This window comes from Suillus discolor (genome assembly GCF_016758755.1).
Source record: "Suillus discolor strain FC423 chromosome Unknown F5147scaffold_111, whole genome shotgun sequence".
NCBI classification, from domain to species: domain Eukaryota; kingdom Fungi; phylum Basidiomycota; class Agaricomycetes; order Boletales; family Suillaceae; genus Suillus; species Suillus discolor.
In genome coordinates, this window is record NW_024541358.1 from 106,869 (window position 1) to 125,689 (window position 18,821).

The window sequence follows — 18,821 nt, forward strand, 5'->3', positions numbered from 1 at the left end:
AGTTGATTCCCTTTTCGTCAATCACATCTCTTTCACTGTTGATTCTTGAATCTTAGTAATGACACACCTAAACCTCAACAGTCACGTTCTTGTTTAAGTTGTGAACAGTATGCCATCCTCATTTTCCTGTTCCAATATTAGTGGGAACTAGAACACCGACTGAATATCAAAAAGTGAAATTAATACAAAGCGACTTGACGAGTGTCTCTGAGCTCCGAGTTGACATTGAACAGCTGACGATGTGCTTCCTCAGAAGAGTAAGCATACTGGTCGTCGTTCTAGTAATGCCACTGTCTCAGCCATGGCTATGATCCGAGAAGCAAATGTGATGGGTCGAAGAATTCAGGGTACAATGCACATATTGATTGAAGGGATGTTGAGGTATATATATGGATCAAACAGCTTGGATCATCGCCACGTGGACCCGTGCAACCTATAGCCACTTTTACAAGTGAAGCGTAAGAATTGAAGTTTGGTGTGGGTAAATCTGTGTTTATTGTGACGTTTATCAGGCAGGCAGGCACGTCGCAAAGACAATCGAAACATAAATTTGAGAGGGTTTGTCTTCGTCTGGCGGCGAAGTATGAACCGCAGCATCCCACTTCAAAAAACCATCTGGGTCCCATCGAGTGAGTCTATCGATAGTTGATTGTAAGTAGGCCCTTGGTTGCGATCGTTGACGCAAACCATCCATCGGCGAGCTCCACTGTGCGGTATATGGCTTGTCAGCGCGTGATAACAAGATGCGCGGAGCGCTCACCGAATGAAATGCAGATTATGCAGAGGCTCATCCCGGGCGGAAATCGGACGTTCTCTCATAGATCGTTGCCCTTTCCTAAATTTGATGACCAAGAGAAACCCATGACGTAGACTACTATCAAAGTAATCCCTTCCTGTTATTTGCAAAGACCGGCGATGTGACGGGGCGGTTCACGTTATGGCGTGGATAAAATCAGAGTTGTGAAAGACTCGGAGGCACCGTATGCGGGGACCAAATTGGCACTCGGTTGGTGTACAAAAACTGGGACTTCGACTAGGAATGTCGTAGAGGCTGGACGGACCTTACAGGTTACAAGAGGCAGAAGTACTAGGTTTGAATCAAACTGTACGATGCACAGCCATCCGGAAGATATAGATTCGGAACAGTTCGGAACACATGGCAGGCCTATGATATGCCCATTATCGCTCTTCGGATATCTGCTACTCTCAAGGTAGTAGTGGTACTGTTCGGAACGTGAGGCCTCGAGGCTGAACGCAAGTGTCAAACAGCTGCTATAGGAAATGGTGTTATCGTGATGAGAAGCATAGTGTAACACTTGTATAAAACTGCGAAGAAATAAATATCCGATGAAATTTGAGATCGTATTGAAACAGTGGGTAACAACAAAACCTTGTGTAAAGGATTTCGATCAAGACTCTTCAGATTGTGATACTACAACTTCAAGAGAAGGAATAAGAGCAATGCACTCCGCTCGCTGCTCGTGTCTCATCACCGCTTCAGCGCCCAAAACCACCGTCTCCAGGGGACAATTTGACCGTGTCACGAATGACTTGAACTCCTGATGAGGCCATGATACACCGTAAATTTCAAGTGTGCGTAAACTCGGGAGTGAGAGAGCATCGAGAAAGCCAGGTAAAGGGTTCGGGGTAGAGTCATCAATATTGCCGAGTAGATGATGCGAGTATTGAATGACATCGACGATGATGTGTAGGGATTGAATTCGGACATGCACGAGTGGTTGAAAGATTTCAGTTCTATCGAATCCTAGGCGGATCGCTAACGAGCAGAGGTTGGGACATAGCTGCAGCAAGCGGAGGATTGTATCCGGGCGATGTATGGGGATCTCGACATTTGTCAGGTTAGCCCATACGGGCTCACACGAAGGAAAGAACTTGAGCTCAGAATATGGTGCTGTGACCTTGAAACTGCGGAGAGTGGGTGGCAGTAGTGAGAAACATTGTTCAGTAAGCGGCCTATTGACTATTAGCTCCTGGAGTGCGGTGAGGCCTTCGAATAAGGGGTCAAATTTGTCAGAAATCACGCGACAACAGATAGAGAATGATGAGATTTGATGTATGTAAGGTTGAAGGAGGCGTCGTAGCTCAATCATGGTGGAGCTAAAGCAACAGGTGAGTGCCAACGAGAGCAGACGTCCTCGTGATCGCTTGAGCCATACGTCAAGGCAGAAGGGAAGTTCCCGCTTTCTTCTGAGGTCGTATGGCACATCTAGCCTGTCCCACAAGCTAGGCGTGCCTACAGCAACCTCCCTCCATCGACGACATATTCTGGTCAACAGAACGGGGGCCAGCTTCGATGCAGGCGACAAATACTTGTCTTCTGGGAGACAGTGAACGAAAATATGGGATAAGACTTCAGTTGGCAAGTGCCAAATAGGTGATATGAGTCGCTTGTGCAACGCGATGGACGAGATGAGCTTTTCCTTCTGTTCGGTCAGTTGTCGGTGAAGATTGTTGATTTTGTCGATGACTGTTTCCAAACTTGAGATGTCGTGCAAAGTTTCATCTAGCTGCTGCTGGCGGTGGGTGATAATGGCATTAATGCTTTGGTCTTTAAGCTCGACTGCGCAGTGGTTGGAATTGGGGGAAGTAGTTTGGGAATAAGGTGTTTCAACGTCTGGCATCTGGTAAATGGTCAATAACACATCAGATACTGTACATCCACATAGACAAACCACTGCTTGCGAACGTAGCTGAAACGAATGGTTATTGTTTGCAGAAGAGTGCACTGTTTGAAACTTCAGCACTTACGATGATATGCAGTGCACTAATAATCTCCGAGGCCGACGAGAGATTGACGTTTTCTTTTGAGTTGGTATGCATGTTGCTTGCTAGCGCGAGTGTAAATGTTCAATGAAAACCTGGATTCGAGGCCTGAATAAGTTATGCTGGTTTCGGTTATATAGACGCTCGCAGCTCACGAGTCTGTCGAAGGGTGGCGAAGGTATAAATGGGGTCTTGAGGTCTGCAACATGGCATTGAATCATCGATCCACTTGTGCACATGTGAAAGGCGAGCTTGAACAAATCCGGGTCAGTCACTTTGCATTTATGATTTGCTTATGATGATGCCAGATTGGCTGTTGAATCGTACATCTTGGACCTTCATTCAAGTATTTAGCTGAGTTCTAACACAACTCAGAGGCAGTGGATGATGTAAGGTCAGTATTACTCGTGGTAACCTTTGTCCAAATTCGTGCGGCTTAGAGGAGATGTGTTTGGTTTTGAAATACACAAATTCATCAACGCTGTATGCCGCAATTCAAAGTTAGTCACTTTGCACCTATGATTTGCTTATGATGACTCCTGTCAGGTTAGCTGTTGAATCGTACATCTTGGACCTTCATTCAAGTATTTAGCTAAGTTCTAACAAAACTCAGAGGTCGACGGCACAGTGGATGATGTAAGGTGACAAGGTATGTTTATCGTTTACTCATGCCAGTAACCTTTGTCCGCGGCATAGAAGAGCTCAACACCATGGTTTGATATACACCAACGCTATGCCGCCGCGGCGATTCACTAAACGATAGGCCAAGCAACATCCTACAATATCTAGGACCCCATGGCTATCGCGGCTTCCTTCATCCTAAATGCGGGTCTAGTGCTTCTTCGACCTGCAAGTTCGAGCTGCAATACAGCACGCAAGGCAAGTACTCTTTCTACGGAGGGCTAGATCTCCCGAGGTGTCTTCTGCATTGGCCGCCACCCTGGCATCTTTACATTTGACAACATTCGTATTTCAACTGTAATCAACACGTGGACTCACTATTCGATTGGCTTGTGCACAACGCAGTCATATTATGCATCTTCGCCACTTAGGGTGCATTTAATGTTGCGTGTTTATTAAATTCTGCGTCGTTTATCCGATGACCCTGAAGCACTATGAGGTCATGAACAGACTCACATCGTGACGCCATGCCATTCGCCAGGCATTACTATTTTGCCAAATTGATCTACGGACTGCCAAGGTCACGCTCCTATGTGTAGGACATAAAAGCCAGCCTGCATCTCACCATGTCTACTCACCTCGGAGTCATCATTCGAGATCAGATCGCGTATCAGAAATGCATTTCTCCGCCCTCGCTGTTATTGTTGCTTTGACAGTATCTTTCCCTGCCAGTGTTAGTTCATGCAGCAACCTAAACCAGCCATGCACATACACCACGGATTGCTGCGGTAACTTTTATGTTTGTAAGCAGCCTCTTGTGAGTATGGATCGTTTGTTTCATTCGGCATCATGGCTCACCCTTTGTAATACTCATAGGGAACCTGTCAGTACAACGCTGAAGAGTAATTGCAGCCAGAGTTACTGACACGTCGCAACAGTGAGTCATATCCCTGTCTTCGTATTCATGATTCCATGACTGACGGCACAATATACAGTTTGTTGTTGGGTCGGTGAAGGTTCTGTGCAGGGTTAAACAATGACTTTAGATAAGGGAAAATATTCGCTGTTTTACCAAGGAATGACTCGCAACTGGGAAAGTGAAGCTGTGAGACAGTTATCTTCCTTCATGTCAGACCAGACGCCTTTGTCAAGCTGCACCATCCTGATATGTTACTCCGGAGTCGAGTACCCAGTAAGGTACGAGCAACGAATGCGCGGTTCTACAGACTGGCTCTTCATGGAGACCAGGTTCTAGAAACCTGACAAGTTCACAACGTTGAAATTCCTACACGAGTAAGCTTGAGAGCAGTGCTATAACACCTTCGAGTGCTTTCTACTCATGGCCGGCTTCGCCGCCAGACTCGCCTTCATTGCAAGTAGTAGAAGGGAAAAGAAGCCACGTGCTGAGTACTGGCAGCCGCTGTACGAAGTCCTTATTGAATTCTAACCCTATAATTCGTGGTAGAATTCCAATCATTGCGAAGACCTTACACCTGATATCCCTCGCTGCTTGGACATAATTTACAGAGGTTGGTGCTGTCGCACTCGAAAATGAGTTCCTTGATAACTAGTCTTTCCATATTCTCAACGTCATGCTCCGTAAGATCTTACTCGACTCGTCTATTCCATGTCAGATAACGCTGTGGAAGCCAATCTGGCTTCTTCCACTCTTGATTAGAAATCTCAGCCAGAATCATTTGCGCAAGGACTTCGGCACTGGAAACCATGTCATTTATGAATTGATTCAGCTGTACAATATAAGACTTACCATCCAAATGCGCGCGGCATTCCATGACCGGTATATCCTGCGGCGATGTACTGTTTCTTATACAGCTCTCTTTCCGGATCGGCTACGAGTAGGTCTGCTACAGACCCAACCTGGCGAGGGACACATCAACCACAGTAGTTGCAAAAGTCGCTTGGACGTACAAACGGATCCCCCGTCTTCGTGTAGCCCATGATGCCAGTCTAAACCCTCGTCAGGGATATCTTCACCCGGGTAAAAAGAGTACCTACCCATTCCATCTCAGGCTCCGAAAGGGGGTCATATTTACCTTCGAATATAGATGGTAAGAACTCGCGAAGCACCTTCCCAACGAGAGGGTGCGTTTCAGAGTCATCGTCCACATATAGCTCGTATCGGGGTCCCACAGATTCTCGGCCACCACCAATGATGATCAACGGTTTTTCAGTGTCGTGTTTTACGGGTCGGGGGAACCAGTATGCGAATCCCTAAAAGAGATATTAGTCGCGACAAGACAGGTTAGGATGGAATGGCTTACTTCGTTTCCGCTCCAGCTCGGTATCTTGATTTGATCCATACCGACAGAAGCACGGGTGGCCATTACTTGTCCCCGAGTTGGTATAATCCCATCTGGACCCGCGAGGAAGGGAAGGAGATAAGAGGCGTACGCATTCGTGGCATGGACAACGCGGGAGCACGATATGCTACCCCTGTTCGTCACGACTGTATAAGTGGATGAATTATCGGTCGTTTCATGTGTGACTGCAGTCACCGGCGTTCGAGTGTGCAAGCTTAGGGAGGCATATTGGCCAGCGTGTGCTTGAGCATGCTGATACAGCTTCGTGACTAGTTTCAGTGGCCAGACATTATTTCCTGGCTCGCGGAATCCTGAGTAAGGTGCACCATATTCCTGGTAATGAGCGGGCTGAATCAAACTATCGAGATTATGACTAGCGAGAACAAGCACCTCCTCGAGTTCCTCCCTCGAGAGCCATTCCACACCATCTAGATTGAGCTGCGCTTGACGTGCCGTATCGAAGTCTTTGTGCGCGTTTTCTGCTTCCTTCTCTGTGAACAAGAGATTTATGTGTCCACCTTCTACTAGGTCAACATCGCTTGCCCAGCCATTCTCCTCTATGATTTTGACAAGCAGAGAAGCGGTGTGTTGTTCGAGTTTATATGACTTGATGGCCTCGACCGTGTCGAATAATGCCTGACGCTGAGCAAACTCGAGGAAAGCGGCCGGCGTAAGATGTCCACCATTCCTTCCTGCAAACGATATTCTCCGCACGAGGAACTAAATAAACACGTAGTACTTCACGTACCAGTCGCTCCTGAGCCTGAAACGAGTCAGTACAGTACGATAAACTCACAATAAGCGTGGGACAGACTAACAGAAATCTCTTGCCTCGAGTATCACGATGCTGGGCGGGTGTTTGACAGAAAGCGAGGCATTATTCAAGAGTTCGATAAGGTGGTACGCGACGCCAACGCCAGTGATACCAGCCCCGATGATGCAGACGTCTGCCTTGCTAGGCAGAGGATCTTGGCTGCCTTGGCGAGCGAGTGGATTTGCGTCCGGGGAGGAATCGATCCAGAAGGAGCGGGTTGGATTGCGAGATGGGAGTTTAGCAGGAGTTGGAAGTTCCGATGGCGGTGTCTCGAGTACCTTCTGAGAGTGTTCTAACTTACCGAGTATCTGAGGGTTAACAGGCATTATCGACCAACCGAGAAGAACACAGAAAACGAGAAAGGTCCGCATCCAGTCTCTCATTTCCGTGAATCAAGCACTCAAGTCCAAAAGATAAGATAACATGACCAGGCTCTGGCCCTGGAATCATTCGGAGGTGTTGAACATCATGTGACGGTAACTTGTACGTCACTCGCCTCAAACCTTTTACTACTTCGCGTTAGTAAACATCATGTATGCAATTGACGGAATGCAGTCGCACGGCAACCAACTCAAAAGCAAAATTGTCTTAGGCGCTCGAACTTTGAATGCACAACTGAGAGCGTGGCTCTGTTTAAATTCAGGTACGTCATTATTAAGATTCAAGAATGTAAAGTGAATCGGCCCTTAAGTGCGTACATTCTAGTACGTCAGTAGGAATGTGGGGAGGAAACTCAGAGCCTGATTTTGTGAGTATCTTCGCACATATCAAACTAAAAACACAATACTACTGAACAAGGGGAAATAAATGTCACAGCTCCACAGAGCTGCTATATGACTTCGGGTATCATCTACAAAATTCCCGGATGGCCTAGTAGTGCCGACTACTAAGTATGTTGAAGCCACAGGCGAGCAAGATACCCCTTCCACAAATTATACAGGCGTTCGCACTGACCCTCTTTGCAACAATGCAAAGTCTCTAGATGTGGATGGTCGGTGTTTCACACAAGACCCGCTATGAAAAACTACAATAGCAAGTTATGTTTGTTGTGGACCTGTGGTTTGCGAAGCATCGTAGTTTAAATAGGGACGCGATGGTTGGCCGAACGTCAGAATCATTTCCGACCTCCATCTTCAACATCACAACCTCCTTCGTGTCGATATGCAATCAAACACCGATTCATCAGCCATCTCGGGTACCATTCGTCGCCTTGTGAGTACTTGATTTTGAAGGTGTTGGCGTCTGAACAAACATCCACTTCAGCAGTCGCATATAGTAATGCGTGAGGCCTCAAACCCAAACCATGTTAACTATCGTTACTGGCAACTCGTCCAAGAGATGGCCAAGATTGTGCAGTCCATAGGTCCTCCCAAGGGATCTTCATCGCCTATTGGGCGCCTCCCCACGGAAATCCTCGCTCAAATTTTCCTCTACTGCATTCCAGAAGACGCAAACTGGACGCCCGCGCCAGATCTAGCCCCCATGCAGTTGACTGCAGTATGTCGACGATGGCGGGAGATTGCTGTGAACATGCCGAATTTATGGCGCAGGCTGCGATTGGAAATGGGGCACGGTGACTGGCAGCAGAGAGCTTTCTGCTATGACTCCTACCTCAAGCGATCACGGGGACGTCAACTGTCGTTGACACTCGAGTGTGATAACAATAACTGGACAGAGCTACAAATCCTGCTCCAGCCATATGTCGATCAAATATCCTCACTGCATGTTGGGTTATTCTCCGGTGCCGGCTCCTTTCCACTGGTGCCGGCGGACTTCGGCGGACTCGAGGAGCTGGCTATATACACGAACGGTTTTGATCCTGCACCAGCTCTCGACCACATCGAGCACTCTATCACGCATTTGCCACCCAACATGCGCAGTCTCAGGTTATTGGACGTGTGGCTTGACTTTCGGACATCAGCTAGCCTCAATTCTTCCTCATGGGCCGGTCTCACAAACCTTGAGGTTCTAGTAGTGGGACTAGTTTCCTTACCCTGCTTGCTCCGTCTTTGTCCCAATCTTTCGTCGTTGACGATGATTGGAGTATTCATTGCGGCGATCGAGACCTCAGGACAATTGGAGCACACCAAACTTCAATCCTTGCGCATTTCCGGCGTTTTACCTATGAACTCGGCCTTGTTCGGACTTCTTGGGCTATTCGATGACGTCACGCTCCCGAATTTACGCATCGTCGAAGTTAGCGATATAGGACGATGGGTTCACAAAGAATTCAAGGCGTTGATAACACGGTCACAGTGTCCCCTAGAAAGCTTGATCTTCGGCGGTGGAGTGACGACGACTCCTCAGCAACTAGCAGAATATGTCACTCTTTTCCCATCCCTCAAATTAGTGATAGATCCTACGCGTTCCTTGTTTTTAGAATAGACTGGGACAGTTTATGTACATAGTTGACGAAATGATGCTCACACGATTACTACGCTATAGAATGACATCCATCGTCAAATTATTCGTCGTATCCCCAGATACCCGTTCTGAGCTCGATCGACCTCAACGTGACGATCGAGCAGCTCAAGGGTTGACAGTAGTACATCTTGCAGAACACTAAAGACAACCACGCATATCATCGTGATTCGTGCACCACCCAATATATAGGCGAAACTAGAGCTCATCACAGGCATCCGACCCATTCAGAATCAGAAAATATTGTTGCACAATGGTGATGACGATTCTCAGGTCGTCGCGCAGCTGGATGATGATGCTAAGCCGCTTGGGTACTACGGTGTTCGGGATTTCCAGACGATCAAGGTATTTTCTGTTCGAATCTTAACAAAGCAATGTTGGCGTCGTTTACGCGTCAACTCTCCGATGTATCGCAAGTAGAGAAGTTCGAGCTCAGCGACGAGACGGACGCACAACGAACCGGTGATCAATCAGTATTCCTTATTATTTACTATTGGTTCTGATTCTCTTTATTTCAAAGACCCCGTGTTGGCTTACAAGCAAAGGCATAAAGTAGGGCGCTTTGCGCCCCCTTCAACTGAACCTACTGCTGAACCTGCGGTAAACATCCCCATCGGATCACGCTGCGAGGTAGAATCAACAGAACCGGGCTTGAATAAGCGTGGTGCAGTTCGGTTTTTTGGTCAGACCGAGTTTGCTGCTGGACTTTGGGCCGGTGTCGAGTATGATGAGCCGATGGGCAAGAATGATGGGTCGTAAGTTTGAACCCTTGTATTATTTGTCGATACTCATCTGGAAATATAGTCTCAAAGGGGTGCAGTATTTTACATGTCATCCGAACTACGGAGTGTTCGTACGCCCTGCAAGGGTCACAGTCGGTGACTTCCCTGTGGAAGAGATCGATTTTGATGACGAAGAAATTTGATGGGTGTTGACGTACTCGTTGTAATATATCCGCTGAAGATTCACAGTTGTTAGAGACCCATGATTAGGACCTTAAGGTGTATTGAAACCTTCACCCTACCCCAATGCCTCGGACAGGCCAGCCTTGGCAGCAAAACGCACTGTCCCCCGGTTCTCAGGACTCTATATTTCGGCAATCTGGACTTGTCCCACGCACGAACCTCTGGCGATGCGGCACTGGAAATATGCTTGCTAGTCATATTATGAGGCGGACATGATACATGACGTACGTGTGTTGGTCAGGTGCCCGTCTATGTGTAGGTCACCGAGTTACCATTGTGTAGAGGAAAACAGTTCCTTTCGAATAATGAGTCAGACGATTGTCGTGACCATAATATAGAAACACTTCTAGCTCCTGTCTGTTGATTCGATCATGGACGAGCGACGTGCGTGTTTGATCGATGTCGACGGGCTCAACTACAAATCCTTCGGAGCTGGATGTACATTAGTAGCGACGAGAACTGTAGTACTTACCATGATATGGGGCTCAGCTGGAACGCTCCTTGACCATCAGGAGTGAGAATAAATTGAACGTCGCCCGGTGCCTGCCATTTATTGATGTGGATAATAATGAAGAATAAAGAGAGATACAGTCGGATTCTGTCTATGTTCAATACTCGCGACAGCAACCTGATTACTTTCTCTCAGCTTGATGATCACAGCTACGACGTGCATTGCGCTCCTCTTGCTCCAACTGGTATTCCTGTACACGCCGTCTAATTTCCCTTCGCCGCTCCATCCCGTACTCTTGAGCTTCACTGCGAGCTTGGGCAAGGTTTTGGACTGCACTCCTGTGACGCCCATCTGAACTATGACTTAAAAATATCGGAGCGATGCCAATGATGAAACACTAGAACGATTAAACATATAAAGGAGCCATAAACGAGTGATCGGAAGACATACCGCAGTGCCCACAAATATTATTGACCAGTCCTTCCATCTCTCATCGGGCCTCGCAGTCCATTCCCTCCCGGGAGTTCCACTCGCGAAGCCAAATGAATGATTGTGGTCGAAGTCCATCCCCGCACTCCTATGGTGCGCGCGTCTCCGCCGTCTTAACTCTTCATACATGTCGGAATCGGACGGACTGCTGCGGAGCCCCGAACCAAGGTGTAAGCGAGATTTCCCAGTAAGAACCTCATACGCAGCAGTTATAGATTGAAAGCGAGAGTGTCGTTCTGAAGCAGGGATATGTTGCGCATGGGCAGAATCGGGATGGTGTTCTCGGACAAGTTCATAGTCTACGGATGCCGATCAGAAGTCAGGATGAGTATGAGCGAGTGTACAAACATCTTGACTTGATATCAGCTTGAGATGCACTGTGGGAGAGGTGAAATATTTGGTGCGGAGTTGGTCGCGGGTGATGCGGGAATGGGTATTGGGACATTGTAGATGCGAGTCGGGAATGAATGACAGTACGCAGACCTGCGCCTGCAGTTGGAAGCCTCCCTCGACATGGTCCAAATAAATGCACGGCCATCGTTCTACCTGAGGATGTCGTCGTGATTGTTCATTGCAGCTGACCGTTCCAAGGTGCCAGGTGACTGATTTGTACTGGCGAATCGGCATCTTCCGCAAGTTAAAATACTGAGATCTGGTCGTTGACTCCGAGTAAATAGTGAGAGTGAAGTTTCAACGTTTGAAGCCAATACACCGAGCGTGAAGAAGGAGAGAATACTACGCCCGCCGAAACCAAATTCAGAGACATGGACATGAACATTAGAGTCCCACAGTATCTAGACGCATCTAGTACATAAGAAGTAAATTATGCCTCTTCCATAGCATCGCCATCAGGCTGGGCACTCTTCCACCACGGGACAGGCCCGAGTCCCTGTTCTGCGATAGAGCACTACAGAAAGAATCATTAGCCAGCGCACGCTGCCCGTACATAAAAACTCACAATCATGCTATATGGTGCGCGCCGGGCCTCTCGTTTTACTGCAATACCCTCCGATGCTTTTGGCGGACCAGGTTCGTCGTCATAAAATTCATCAGCCTCAACGCGAACCCGTACTACTTCTCCCTGATCGATATACATCCGGTCTGCTGTTGCAGACTCTAAAAGCTCGTGCGCGGTTGTTGCTTCCGAGTCTGGTAGCCAGAAATGAGCACGCTCATTTGGATCACTGAAGGCAGCTGTGAGTAACTTGGAGGGAACGGTGGACAGCACATACAAGGCAGATGGTTGCGGTAGATATGCTAGAGGTACATAGATGTCGTCGAAAAATCCTACGCTCACTGGTACAATTAGTATTCATGAAAGAAGGAAGCAGCGTCCATACATCGAATGCCGTCTTCGTCTGATGACTTCACTTTAGCGAGGATCACTTCCGACGCGAATGGTCGAAAAACGACCATTCTGAATCTGACTGTTCATGATGATAAGTTGCGGCCACAGGACTCGCTGAAAATTCAAGCACGCACCTTTATACCATAAACACCCATCTCCGTATCGCACTTTACCTTCGCCCGCTTCTACCAGGTCAAACACGCAAATACACAGCCCTACGTCGTGAAGGACTCTATTGGCATATTTTTTGTTGATTTCTGAAATGAGAGCTTGTGCTGAAGGCACACCAAAGTTTGTTGGCAGGATTGCAATGGTATCCTAGGTGATAATCAATGCTGGGTGGGCTATGGGACTGTTGAAGTGGTGCTCACTTTGATTATGGATAAGACAAACATGGCTTCAGCAGCCTGTGTAGACGAAGGTTCTTCTATACTGTCGGCTTCGGACAACCACTGGTTCGGACACTTTGCAATATCTCACTCAACTCTACTTCAAATCATATTCTGCTTGACCACATATCATTGTACACTTGTAATACACTATTGCGAAGTTGAATCTTTGAAATCGGTCAAGAAATGATTGAGATCAAGGTGTGACAGAGCGTCTGCCTTAAGGCTCCGTGAAAAACTCCCGAGTTTTTAACACTAGAGTTTTTGACATGTTATTAACTGGTCAAAAACTCGGGGCAGAAATTGGGGTGTCAAAAACTCAAATATATCAGTATTTGATCCCAGTAACATAGCCTGTCAGGTGCAACTAGTCACCTCTGTTTTTGGAATAAATACAATTTCTCTGTGCAACGACCGGAGGTCACGGTGACGCGGAAGCACGTCAGGAGCTGGCATCCACCGACTTGCCGTGTGTAGCCAACCTCACTCTACTGGTAGCGGAAGTAGCATTGTCACACTATTTAGCTATAGATATCGACTCGGGAACCCGGCTTGGGATGTCCATCTGTGTTTGGCGGGAATTGGGGCATGCACAGACTAATCACAGGCACTGCATTGGACACGTTGGACACGACGTAGACCAGTAACTACAGCATTTTCATATCATATTGCAGGAGATGTTGGGAGTAAGCCTACATTTGCAGTATAGGTACTAGTACCGTGTTACTCTGCCTCGTTTTGTTGGTTGTACTGCAAACAGATTTGTTGAATGCAAATCAGTAATCAACGAGATCTCGACAACGAGTAATATTCATTCCTGATCGTCACATCAGCTCCCTCCGTCGATGGGCGGTCCCGAGGATCGGTAGACCAACATTCCTCAATAAACTGCCAGTATCGTTCAGGGAGCTCGGGATAACGAGATCGGGAAGGCGTTTGCGACTTGGCTATGCAGAGAATGATGGCAGCATCATTCGTAAGGTGATAGTAGGGTGCTTTGTTGGTGAGGACCTACGAGTGCAGCCCGTGATATAAACGAGAGGCCAAAATAAACCAGACGTACCTGAAGCATGATACCGCCAAATGAATACATGTCGCTCTGCTCGCTTGGCCGGACTTGAGATCCATCCTCCCGCTCAACGAGCAGCTCAGGAGCCATCCATCGCATGTTTCCTTTCAGCGTGGATGTCCAAGAAGCCTGAGAGGCACTTATAACTTCGGAATACATCAGGGAAAGACCAAAGTCAGCGACACACGCGGTGCCATCACCATGAATCAGCACATTAGGCTAGAACTCACGTCTCGATTAAATCAAAATTAACGAAAAGGGGTTGAACTTACCCCAGTGAAGTCACCATGGATGACACTGTTGGCATGAACTGTGAACAATATCACTACTCTAGGTCAAGGACCGAGAATAACTAACACGTACGATATTGCAGACCAGCTATAATATCCCTGAGCTGAGATTGCCATCAATATATGGTCTGCATAAAATATAATGGGATACTTACGATCCGGAATCTTCTGACGAGAGTAAGAGCCGGGCCCTCGAGCTCCGAATAGTCCGATAGGTTACCATTCTCCGCCCAAGGACTGACTATCGCTAGAAATGGGCCAAACCCGTGCGTATAACCATAAACGGGTAGAATATTTGGATGCTTGAGGTTAGCGCATATTCTGAGTTCGCGCATTATCCTCTACGAAGTCGCAGCTCATAAGGAAAAGACACAGTCTTTTGTCAAGAAACTCACCTTGATCTTCTTCGTCTTTGCGGCACCAAGTTGATCGGCGGCGTACACTTGCAATGCCTTCACTGCGACCTACCAAATTATTAATTTAGACAGGTAGACAGACAAAAGACAGTGAACAAACTTTGATTAATCTACGATTCATGTGGCAGGTGCATTTCCAGATCTCCCCGAACCCGCCACGAGCAACAGGATATTCCTCGTCCTTCGTGACATATCCCGTGAGGTTTTGGAGCATCGCTTCGAGGGGGAGATCGCGATCCTCATCATTACGAGCGGAGAAGACTGTATTCGTATGGGAAGAGGAGGGAAGGAGCTCGCGAGAGTCGGGGGGCAACTGGGGTAGCCGTGAACCTACTGTGGAAGTGGATATCTGTGATGGAGAGGGAAGAGCTATGACAGGCGGTATTGTTGTACTTGGGAGATTTGCTGTAGACCTGATGTGCCTGTCAGTCCAGAATCCGGGTTCTGCGTGACGATGAGCGAAACCAATAATGGGAGGTTGTAGAGAGGAGGAAGGGAGGCTCTCTTGCGCATTTGATGTGGCCTCGCTAATGGAGTGATCCGCGGTGAGAGAGATCACGCCAGACTGCAAAAATGGGGTTAATAGAGTGGTGCAAATGAACAAAAGAAAGGGATGAGTACATCACCAAGGGGTAAGTTTCTAGGAGCACTGGTCTGCAAGAAGATGTTAGCAGATAAGCGATGGCAGTATTCAGGATTGGCTGCGCACTCTATCTTGTGGTACAGGCTGAATGCTAGCGAGGATCTCAGGGGGAGTATTGCATAAGTAAATGTTGTTGCCGAACAGTGACGCAGTGGTGTAAACTAATTGGCGCGAGTCGGGTGAGAGGATAAGATGGCGAGCACTGAACATAACATGGAATGAAGCGAGGAGCTGGCGCGACTCGAAGGCCCAGAGTTTGATGGTGTCGTCATAAGAAGCGCTGGCGAGGAGATCACAATCGAGTGAAAGTGCTAGACCGGTGATGGTTTCGGTGTGACCTTCAAAGGGGGCTCCTATAGTCTCCAGCGTAGATGCGTCAAATTCATAGATTGTCTTAATTTTGGCCCAGTCTGTTGCAGAGAAATCTGTAAAGCTGAATGCGGTTACGATAGTTTTATCTTTGGTAGTCCAAAACATTGGCGCATATGCAGCATAAATTGCGCTCCTTTTTATCCCTAGGCCTATCTGATTCTGAACATCCAATTTCTGTGTTTGGACATCCCACACTTGAAGGAGCCTCCCCACATTTGACTGGACTACGAGCTTCGTGCAGTCTTGCGAGAATCGAACTGCGCTCACCCAGTCGATACTTCCGAATGGATTAGCCATCAGTTTGCCTGTTTTCAGGCTCCATATCCGCACTGTACCATCATCCCAGGACGCGCTAGCTAGTAACGTGTTGTCTCCTGAGATATCGATGCAGTGGATCTCTGAGTGGCCTTCGAATATTCTCACGGTCCCCGTGTCAACCTCGCGGACTTTGAGCTCCCCTCCACCTGCAGAGACAACCCATTGATCATTCCTTGATACCCCCACAGCACGTACTTCCTGCTCATGAACATTTCGCGCCTCCTCGACTTCCTTGCCTGCTCCTAGGTCCCATAGACGAGTGGTGTGATCACGTGACCCGCTGGTTATGCGCTTTCCGTCCGGAAAGTAGGATATGGATGAAATGATGTTTTCGTGGCCCTTTAAGGTCAACACAGGTGTCAGAGTCGATTTTTTTGCTGGCACAACGGGCCATGATGATCTAGAAGCCATCGCTGGTCTACCGGAGAGCATAGCAAAGTAGTATGGGCAAGAGTATTCGAAGGACCGTCGGTGGTGCTTTCTCGTATCCTATGGCCTGACGTGGATAGTGATTTCGAAGGATGCCTAACTCGTTCAAAGGTCCTGGTACACTTTGCCTGCTGAAGCTGATCATCAACTCATCGACACTGACAGTCCAGATTAGTCTGATGTTACCTCGTATAAGCTAGTAACTTGTGAGAAGAGCGAGCAAATCGACTGCTTGACAGGATGTGCTCGCAACTTCTTGTATTTCCCAACACACTCCTTCGGCATGGCACCTGTGCATTGCACAGCGTTCGCTTTTATCCGCTGCCTCATGTCCACCAAATCTACTTGTTTAGGCACAAGTTATTGTCATTCGCCCCACTCAATTCTTAGGCTGGTACTTACTTAATATAAGTTTTGATCGCATGGAAAATAAAGTGAAACCGAGCACCCCAAACTGTCTATTCGACGAAGGCGTCACCGAGCTTGTTGTAATGTACATTATGTGGCAGGGGACTTGGGCGACGGCAGCTCATACGTGCACAAGGTCTTGTTGCAGTCGTCGATGTCCTGAGTTTCCCAATTCTGTGCTGCTTCAGGACTCGGAGAATGGTTGGTTGGAAGAGATCGAGGACCCAGAGATTGAACGTGATCCAATGTACAGGTCTTGTGATACGAGTGTACAGGCTGGTAACGAGGATGCTCATCTTGATGCTCCTCGATTGTTGGACTTACTGTCAGAGAAGTCAGTGGAAGGGGTAAACAGGGCGCCTAAACAACAGGATACTGCAGTTCCGATGCCTTCGCTAGGGCCTGTAACGTGGGCCTTTGCATTATGGTAGCAAAAAAATGTCAAAATGACCGGGAAAAACACATTTTTTGGGCGTGTCAAAAACATGTCAAGACTCAAAAACCTCTCGAAGGTGAGGGTGAGTTAAAAACTTGTCAAAAACTCCGTGGGTGGTTTTTCACGGAGCCTTAGGACTCTGCCTGTCACTAAGTCGAGTCTGCCGTAGCGGAGTTTCAGTCTGTTCTGCCGAACCACTCATACTGGCAAATCTGCTCAGAAGGACTATCAGTCAATGAGGTTACCGGCTCGATTTGTTACCCACCCAGAACTACGCACGACCTTCGAGGCTGACCATGCTGCCCGAAATTCAAAGGAGGCAGAGGCGATAAAACAGGCGCAGAAGAAAGGTGCTCGGGCAGTGAAGATCCACCAGGATGCAACAACAAAAAATTTCGATGCTCCGCTTTCCTCGTACAAGCTTAAAGACGATTTTCTCACTATCGCGCAAGCTCTCGGACTCGCCGTCGAAACTCTATTCGTTCAAACATATCATTGTAGGCTCATCGGTGGTAATCATCATCACCACCGCCAACAATTCTAACATCGCTTGCCCATCGTACTATAGGTATGACCTACATGTTTTGTACGGTTACCACATTGATATTTCTCACTAAACCCTCCAGTAGGCCAAAACCAAGTCTACTACACGTTGCAACTGGCAGACCCGAACTTCATCCAACATAATTCTTGTTTGTTTTAATCGGATCGAGCTGAAAACACGCCTCCAGCTGTTTACTCTTACATACATTCTTGCTTCACTTTCACATCACCGCAAAGCATCCCTCATCTGACCCACCGTAAAGCAACGTCTGTCTACTATGGATGAAATCGCTATTGGCTCATGGGATCACTCGCCATCCCTTGCTATTCCTCTCGACACACTTTTCGATATAATCCAGCATCTTCCTATCCAAAGCGTCCTGGCACTACGGAAGGTTTGTCCCCCGGTTTCATTTCACGGGATTTTTAATCTGATTTTTATCTTCCAACCATTCCCCGACCCAACATCATTGCAACGCCAGGAGCGCCAATCTCTTACCCACTCGCACAGCACACCTTCCAATGGCTTACAGAGACCGTCAATGTGTCAAAGCATGTCAGCTGGCATGCTGCGCGTTCCCACCGCCCCTCGCCGATCAACATCGTCGTTCGATTTGCAAGTATCTATCCCTGGCCGGTGAACATGTTGCATCATTTCGTGCTTTCCCCAAATCCCGCGTATGTCCCAGGGCGGGAGACTTCTCTATACAACATTCCATACTTGATGCAGCCCACTCCATGCAGAGGATAGGCTTTCCAGTGCGTTTGTTTGCTCCATCGTTCGTTGCTCTCGGACGATATGGTACCGTTCTCTGGCTCGATAGCCATACTGAAGATTGGGCAGGGCCTAGCGACTGCGGTCAGCGACTTGTAGGACAGATACTGATAGCTACGGGATGATTCTCGACTAGCCAGCATGGCTCACATGATTCCATGGTATTTCGCGTACGAGACGACGACCTGTGGAACAAAGTGGCGGTTGATGAGGAGTCTGGAAGAATTGCGTGAACGGTTCGATAATGCTCTTCGAATATTCTTAACTTCATTTGCTTTTGTTTGATTACCGTGTTTTTGGCATGGTTATTCTCCTCGATACCCACATCAAACTCACATTTAGCACATTTTTCTCATCATTGTGATTTTATATCCCTTGGCCAAATAATATACGAAAGAAAATCCATTGCGGTGGTGTACAACTGCGTGTTTCATTCCTGCTAGGTTTCCATTCCGAAAGGACCACAGTCGTTCCTAGTCACAGCCGATATATCGCGTTAGGACGCAATAAGGACCTAAA

At 47.7% G+C, this 18,821-nt stretch overlaps 8 protein-coding genes across 8 annotated transcripts; 3 read left to right on the forward strand and 5 right to left on the reverse strand.

The window, feature by feature from the left end:
- Positions 1–1,292: 1,292 nt before the first annotated feature.
- F5147DRAFT_620608 (uncharacterized protein) lies at positions 1,293–3,111 on the reverse strand. Its single transcript, XM_041432611.1, has 3 exons — positions 2,940–3,111; positions 2,770–2,892; positions 1,293–2,711 (listed from the first exon to the last, which is right to left on the reverse strand). Exons 2-3 carry the CDS (start codon positions 2,839–2,841, stop codon positions 1,410–1,412), a joined length of 1,374 nt encoding a protein of 457 aa, XP_041285930.1. The 5' UTR covers positions 2,842–2,892; positions 2,940–3,111; the 3' UTR covers positions 1,293–1,409.
- Positions 3,112–4,790: 1,679 nt separating this feature from the next.
- Positions 4,791–7,104, reverse strand: F5147DRAFT_725916 (FAD dependent oxidoreductase-domain-containing protein). The gene is made up of 8 exons (XM_041439141.1): positions 6,545–7,104; positions 6,475–6,489; positions 6,117–6,418; positions 5,688–6,059; positions 5,422–5,637; positions 5,335–5,373; positions 5,174–5,283; positions 4,791–5,121 (listed from the first exon to the last, which is right to left on the reverse strand). Exons 1-8 carry the CDS (start codon positions 6,921–6,923, stop codon positions 5,013–5,015), a joined length of 1,542 nt encoding a protein of 513 aa, XP_041285931.1. The 5' UTR covers positions 6,924–7,104; the 3' UTR covers positions 4,791–5,012.
- A 236-nt stretch (positions 7,105–7,340) lies between these two features.
- F5147DRAFT_40584 (uncharacterized protein) lies at positions 7,341–8,962 on the forward strand. Its single transcript, XM_041429635.1, has 3 exons — positions 7,341–7,576; positions 7,627–7,752; positions 7,804–8,962. The coding sequence occupies exons 2-3, from the start codon at positions 7,702–7,704 to the stop codon at positions 8,923–8,925; spliced, it is 1,173 nt and encodes a 390-aa protein (XP_041285932.1). The 5' UTR covers positions 7,341–7,576; positions 7,627–7,701; the 3' UTR covers positions 8,926–8,962.
- Positions 8,963–8,985: 23 nt separating this feature from the next.
- F5147DRAFT_725925 (CAP Gly-rich domain-containing protein) lies at positions 8,986–10,158 on the forward strand (the record flags this gene model as incomplete). Its single annotated transcript, XM_041439142.1, has 6 exons — positions 8,986–9,085; positions 9,154–9,280; positions 9,334–9,423; positions 9,482–9,716; positions 9,766–9,850; positions 9,925–10,158. Coding segments are annotated over 6 exons (652 nt in total), but the record flags the coding sequence as incomplete, so codon positions are not given.
- A 301-nt stretch (positions 10,159–10,459) lies between these two features.
- F5147DRAFT_725930 (uncharacterized protein) lies at positions 10,460–11,457 on the reverse strand. The gene is made up of 3 exons (XM_041439143.1): positions 11,215–11,457; positions 10,828–11,165; positions 10,460–10,774 (listed from the first exon to the last, which is right to left on the reverse strand). The coding sequence occupies exons 1-3, from the start codon at positions 11,402–11,404 to the stop codon at positions 10,559–10,561; spliced, it is 744 nt and encodes a 247-aa protein (XP_041285934.1). The 5' UTR covers positions 11,405–11,457; the 3' UTR covers positions 10,460–10,558.
- An 86-nt stretch (positions 11,458–11,543) lies between these two features.
- Positions 11,544–12,720, reverse strand: F5147DRAFT_620618 (RNA polymerase III subunit Rpc25-domain-containing protein). Its single transcript, XM_041432612.1, has 6 exons — positions 12,586–12,720; positions 12,349–12,532; positions 12,207–12,293; positions 12,099–12,162; positions 11,825–12,050; positions 11,544–11,773 (listed from the first exon to the last, which is right to left on the reverse strand). Exons 1-6 carry the CDS (start codon positions 12,607–12,609, stop codon positions 11,690–11,692), a joined length of 669 nt encoding a protein of 222 aa, XP_041285935.1. The 5' UTR covers positions 12,610–12,720; the 3' UTR covers positions 11,544–11,689.
- A 501-nt stretch (positions 12,721–13,221) lies between these two features.
- F5147DRAFT_643802 (kinase-like protein) lies at positions 13,222–14,303 on the reverse strand. The gene is made up of 5 exons (XM_041433127.1): positions 14,118–14,303; positions 14,036–14,066; positions 13,945–13,982; positions 13,667–13,891; positions 13,222–13,614 (listed from the first exon to the last, which is right to left on the reverse strand). Exons 1-5 carry the CDS (start codon positions 14,295–14,297, stop codon positions 13,387–13,389), a joined length of 702 nt encoding a protein of 233 aa, XP_041285936.1. The 5' UTR covers positions 14,298–14,303; the 3' UTR covers positions 13,222–13,386.
- Positions 14,304–16,774: 2,471 nt separating this feature from the next.
- On the forward strand, positions 16,775–17,552 carry F5147DRAFT_725944 (uncharacterized protein). The gene has a single exon (XM_041439144.1). The coding sequence runs from the start codon at positions 17,220–17,222 to the stop codon at positions 17,526–17,528; it is 309 nt and encodes a 102-aa protein (XP_041285937.1). The 5' UTR covers positions 16,775–17,219; the 3' UTR covers positions 17,529–17,552.
- Positions 17,553–18,821: the final 1,269 nt, after the last annotated feature.

Bases quoted from the DNA above. Each gene is read 5' to 3' on its own strand.
- F5147DRAFT_620608 (XM_041432611.1), bottom strand. From the start codon at position 2,841: ATGCATACCAACTCAAAAGAAAACGTCAATCTCTCGTCGGCCTCGGAG. The intron at 2,712-2,769 runs GTAAGTGCTGAA...CATTCGTTTCAG, and splicing joins TTAGTGCACTGCATATCATC to CTACGTTCGCAAGCAGTGGT.
- F5147DRAFT_725916 (XM_041439141.1), bottom strand. From the start codon at position 6,923: ATGAGAGACTGGATGCGGACCTTTCTCGTTTTCTGTGTTCTTCTCGGT. The intron at 5,638-5,687 runs GTAAGCCATTCC...TATCTCTTTTAG, and splicing joins CGAGCTGGAGCGGAAACGAA to GGATTCGCATACTGGTTCCC. The intron at 5,284-5,334 runs GTACGTCCAAGC...GTCCCTCGCCAG, and splicing joins CGAAGACGGGGGATCCGTTT to GTTGGGTCTGTAGCAGACCT.
- F5147DRAFT_40584 (XM_041429635.1), top strand. From the start codon at position 7,702: ATGCAATCAAACACCGATTCATCAGCCATCTCGGGTACCATTCGTCGC. The intron at 7,753-7,803 runs GTGAGTACTTGA...CATCCACTTCAG, and splicing joins CGGGTACCATTCGTCGCCTT to CAGTCGCATATAGTAATGCG.
- F5147DRAFT_725930 (XM_041439143.1), bottom strand. From the start codon at position 11,404: ATGGCCGTGCATTTATTTGGACCATGTCGAGGGAGGCTTCCAACTGCA. The intron at 11,166-11,214 runs GTTTGTACACTC...CGGCATCCGTAG, and splicing joins AGCTGATATCAAGTCAAGAT to ACTATGAACTTGTCCGAGAA. The intron at 10,775-10,827 runs GTATGTCTTCCG...TAATCGTTCTAG, and splicing joins TAATATTTGTGGGCACTGCG to TGTTTCATCATTGGCATCGC.
- F5147DRAFT_620618 (XM_041432612.1), bottom strand. From the start codon at position 12,609: ATGTTTGTCTTATCCATAATCAAA. The intron at 12,533-12,585 runs GTGAGCACCACT...ATTATCACCTAG, and splicing joins TTGTCTTATCCATAATCAAA to GATACCATTGCAATCCTGCC. The intron at 11,774-11,824 runs GTGAGTTTTTAT...TTCTTTCTGTAG, and splicing joins GCGCACCATATAGCATGATT to TGCTCTATCGCAGAACAGGG.
- F5147DRAFT_643802 (XM_041433127.1), bottom strand. From the start codon at position 14,297: ATGCGCGAACTCAGAATATGCGCTAACCTCAAGCATCCAAATATTCTA. The intron at 14,067-14,117 runs GTAAGTATCCCA...TGGCAATCTCAG, and splicing joins TCGTCAGAAGATTCCGGATC to CTCAGGGATATTATAGCTGG. The intron at 13,892-13,944 runs GTAAGTTCAACC...CGTGAGTTCTAG, and splicing joins TCCATGGTGACTTCACTGGG to CCTAATGTGCTGATTCATGG.
- F5147DRAFT_725944 (XM_041439144.1), top strand. From the start codon at position 17,220: ATGAGGTTACCGGCTCGATTTGTTACCCACCCAGAACTACGCACGACC.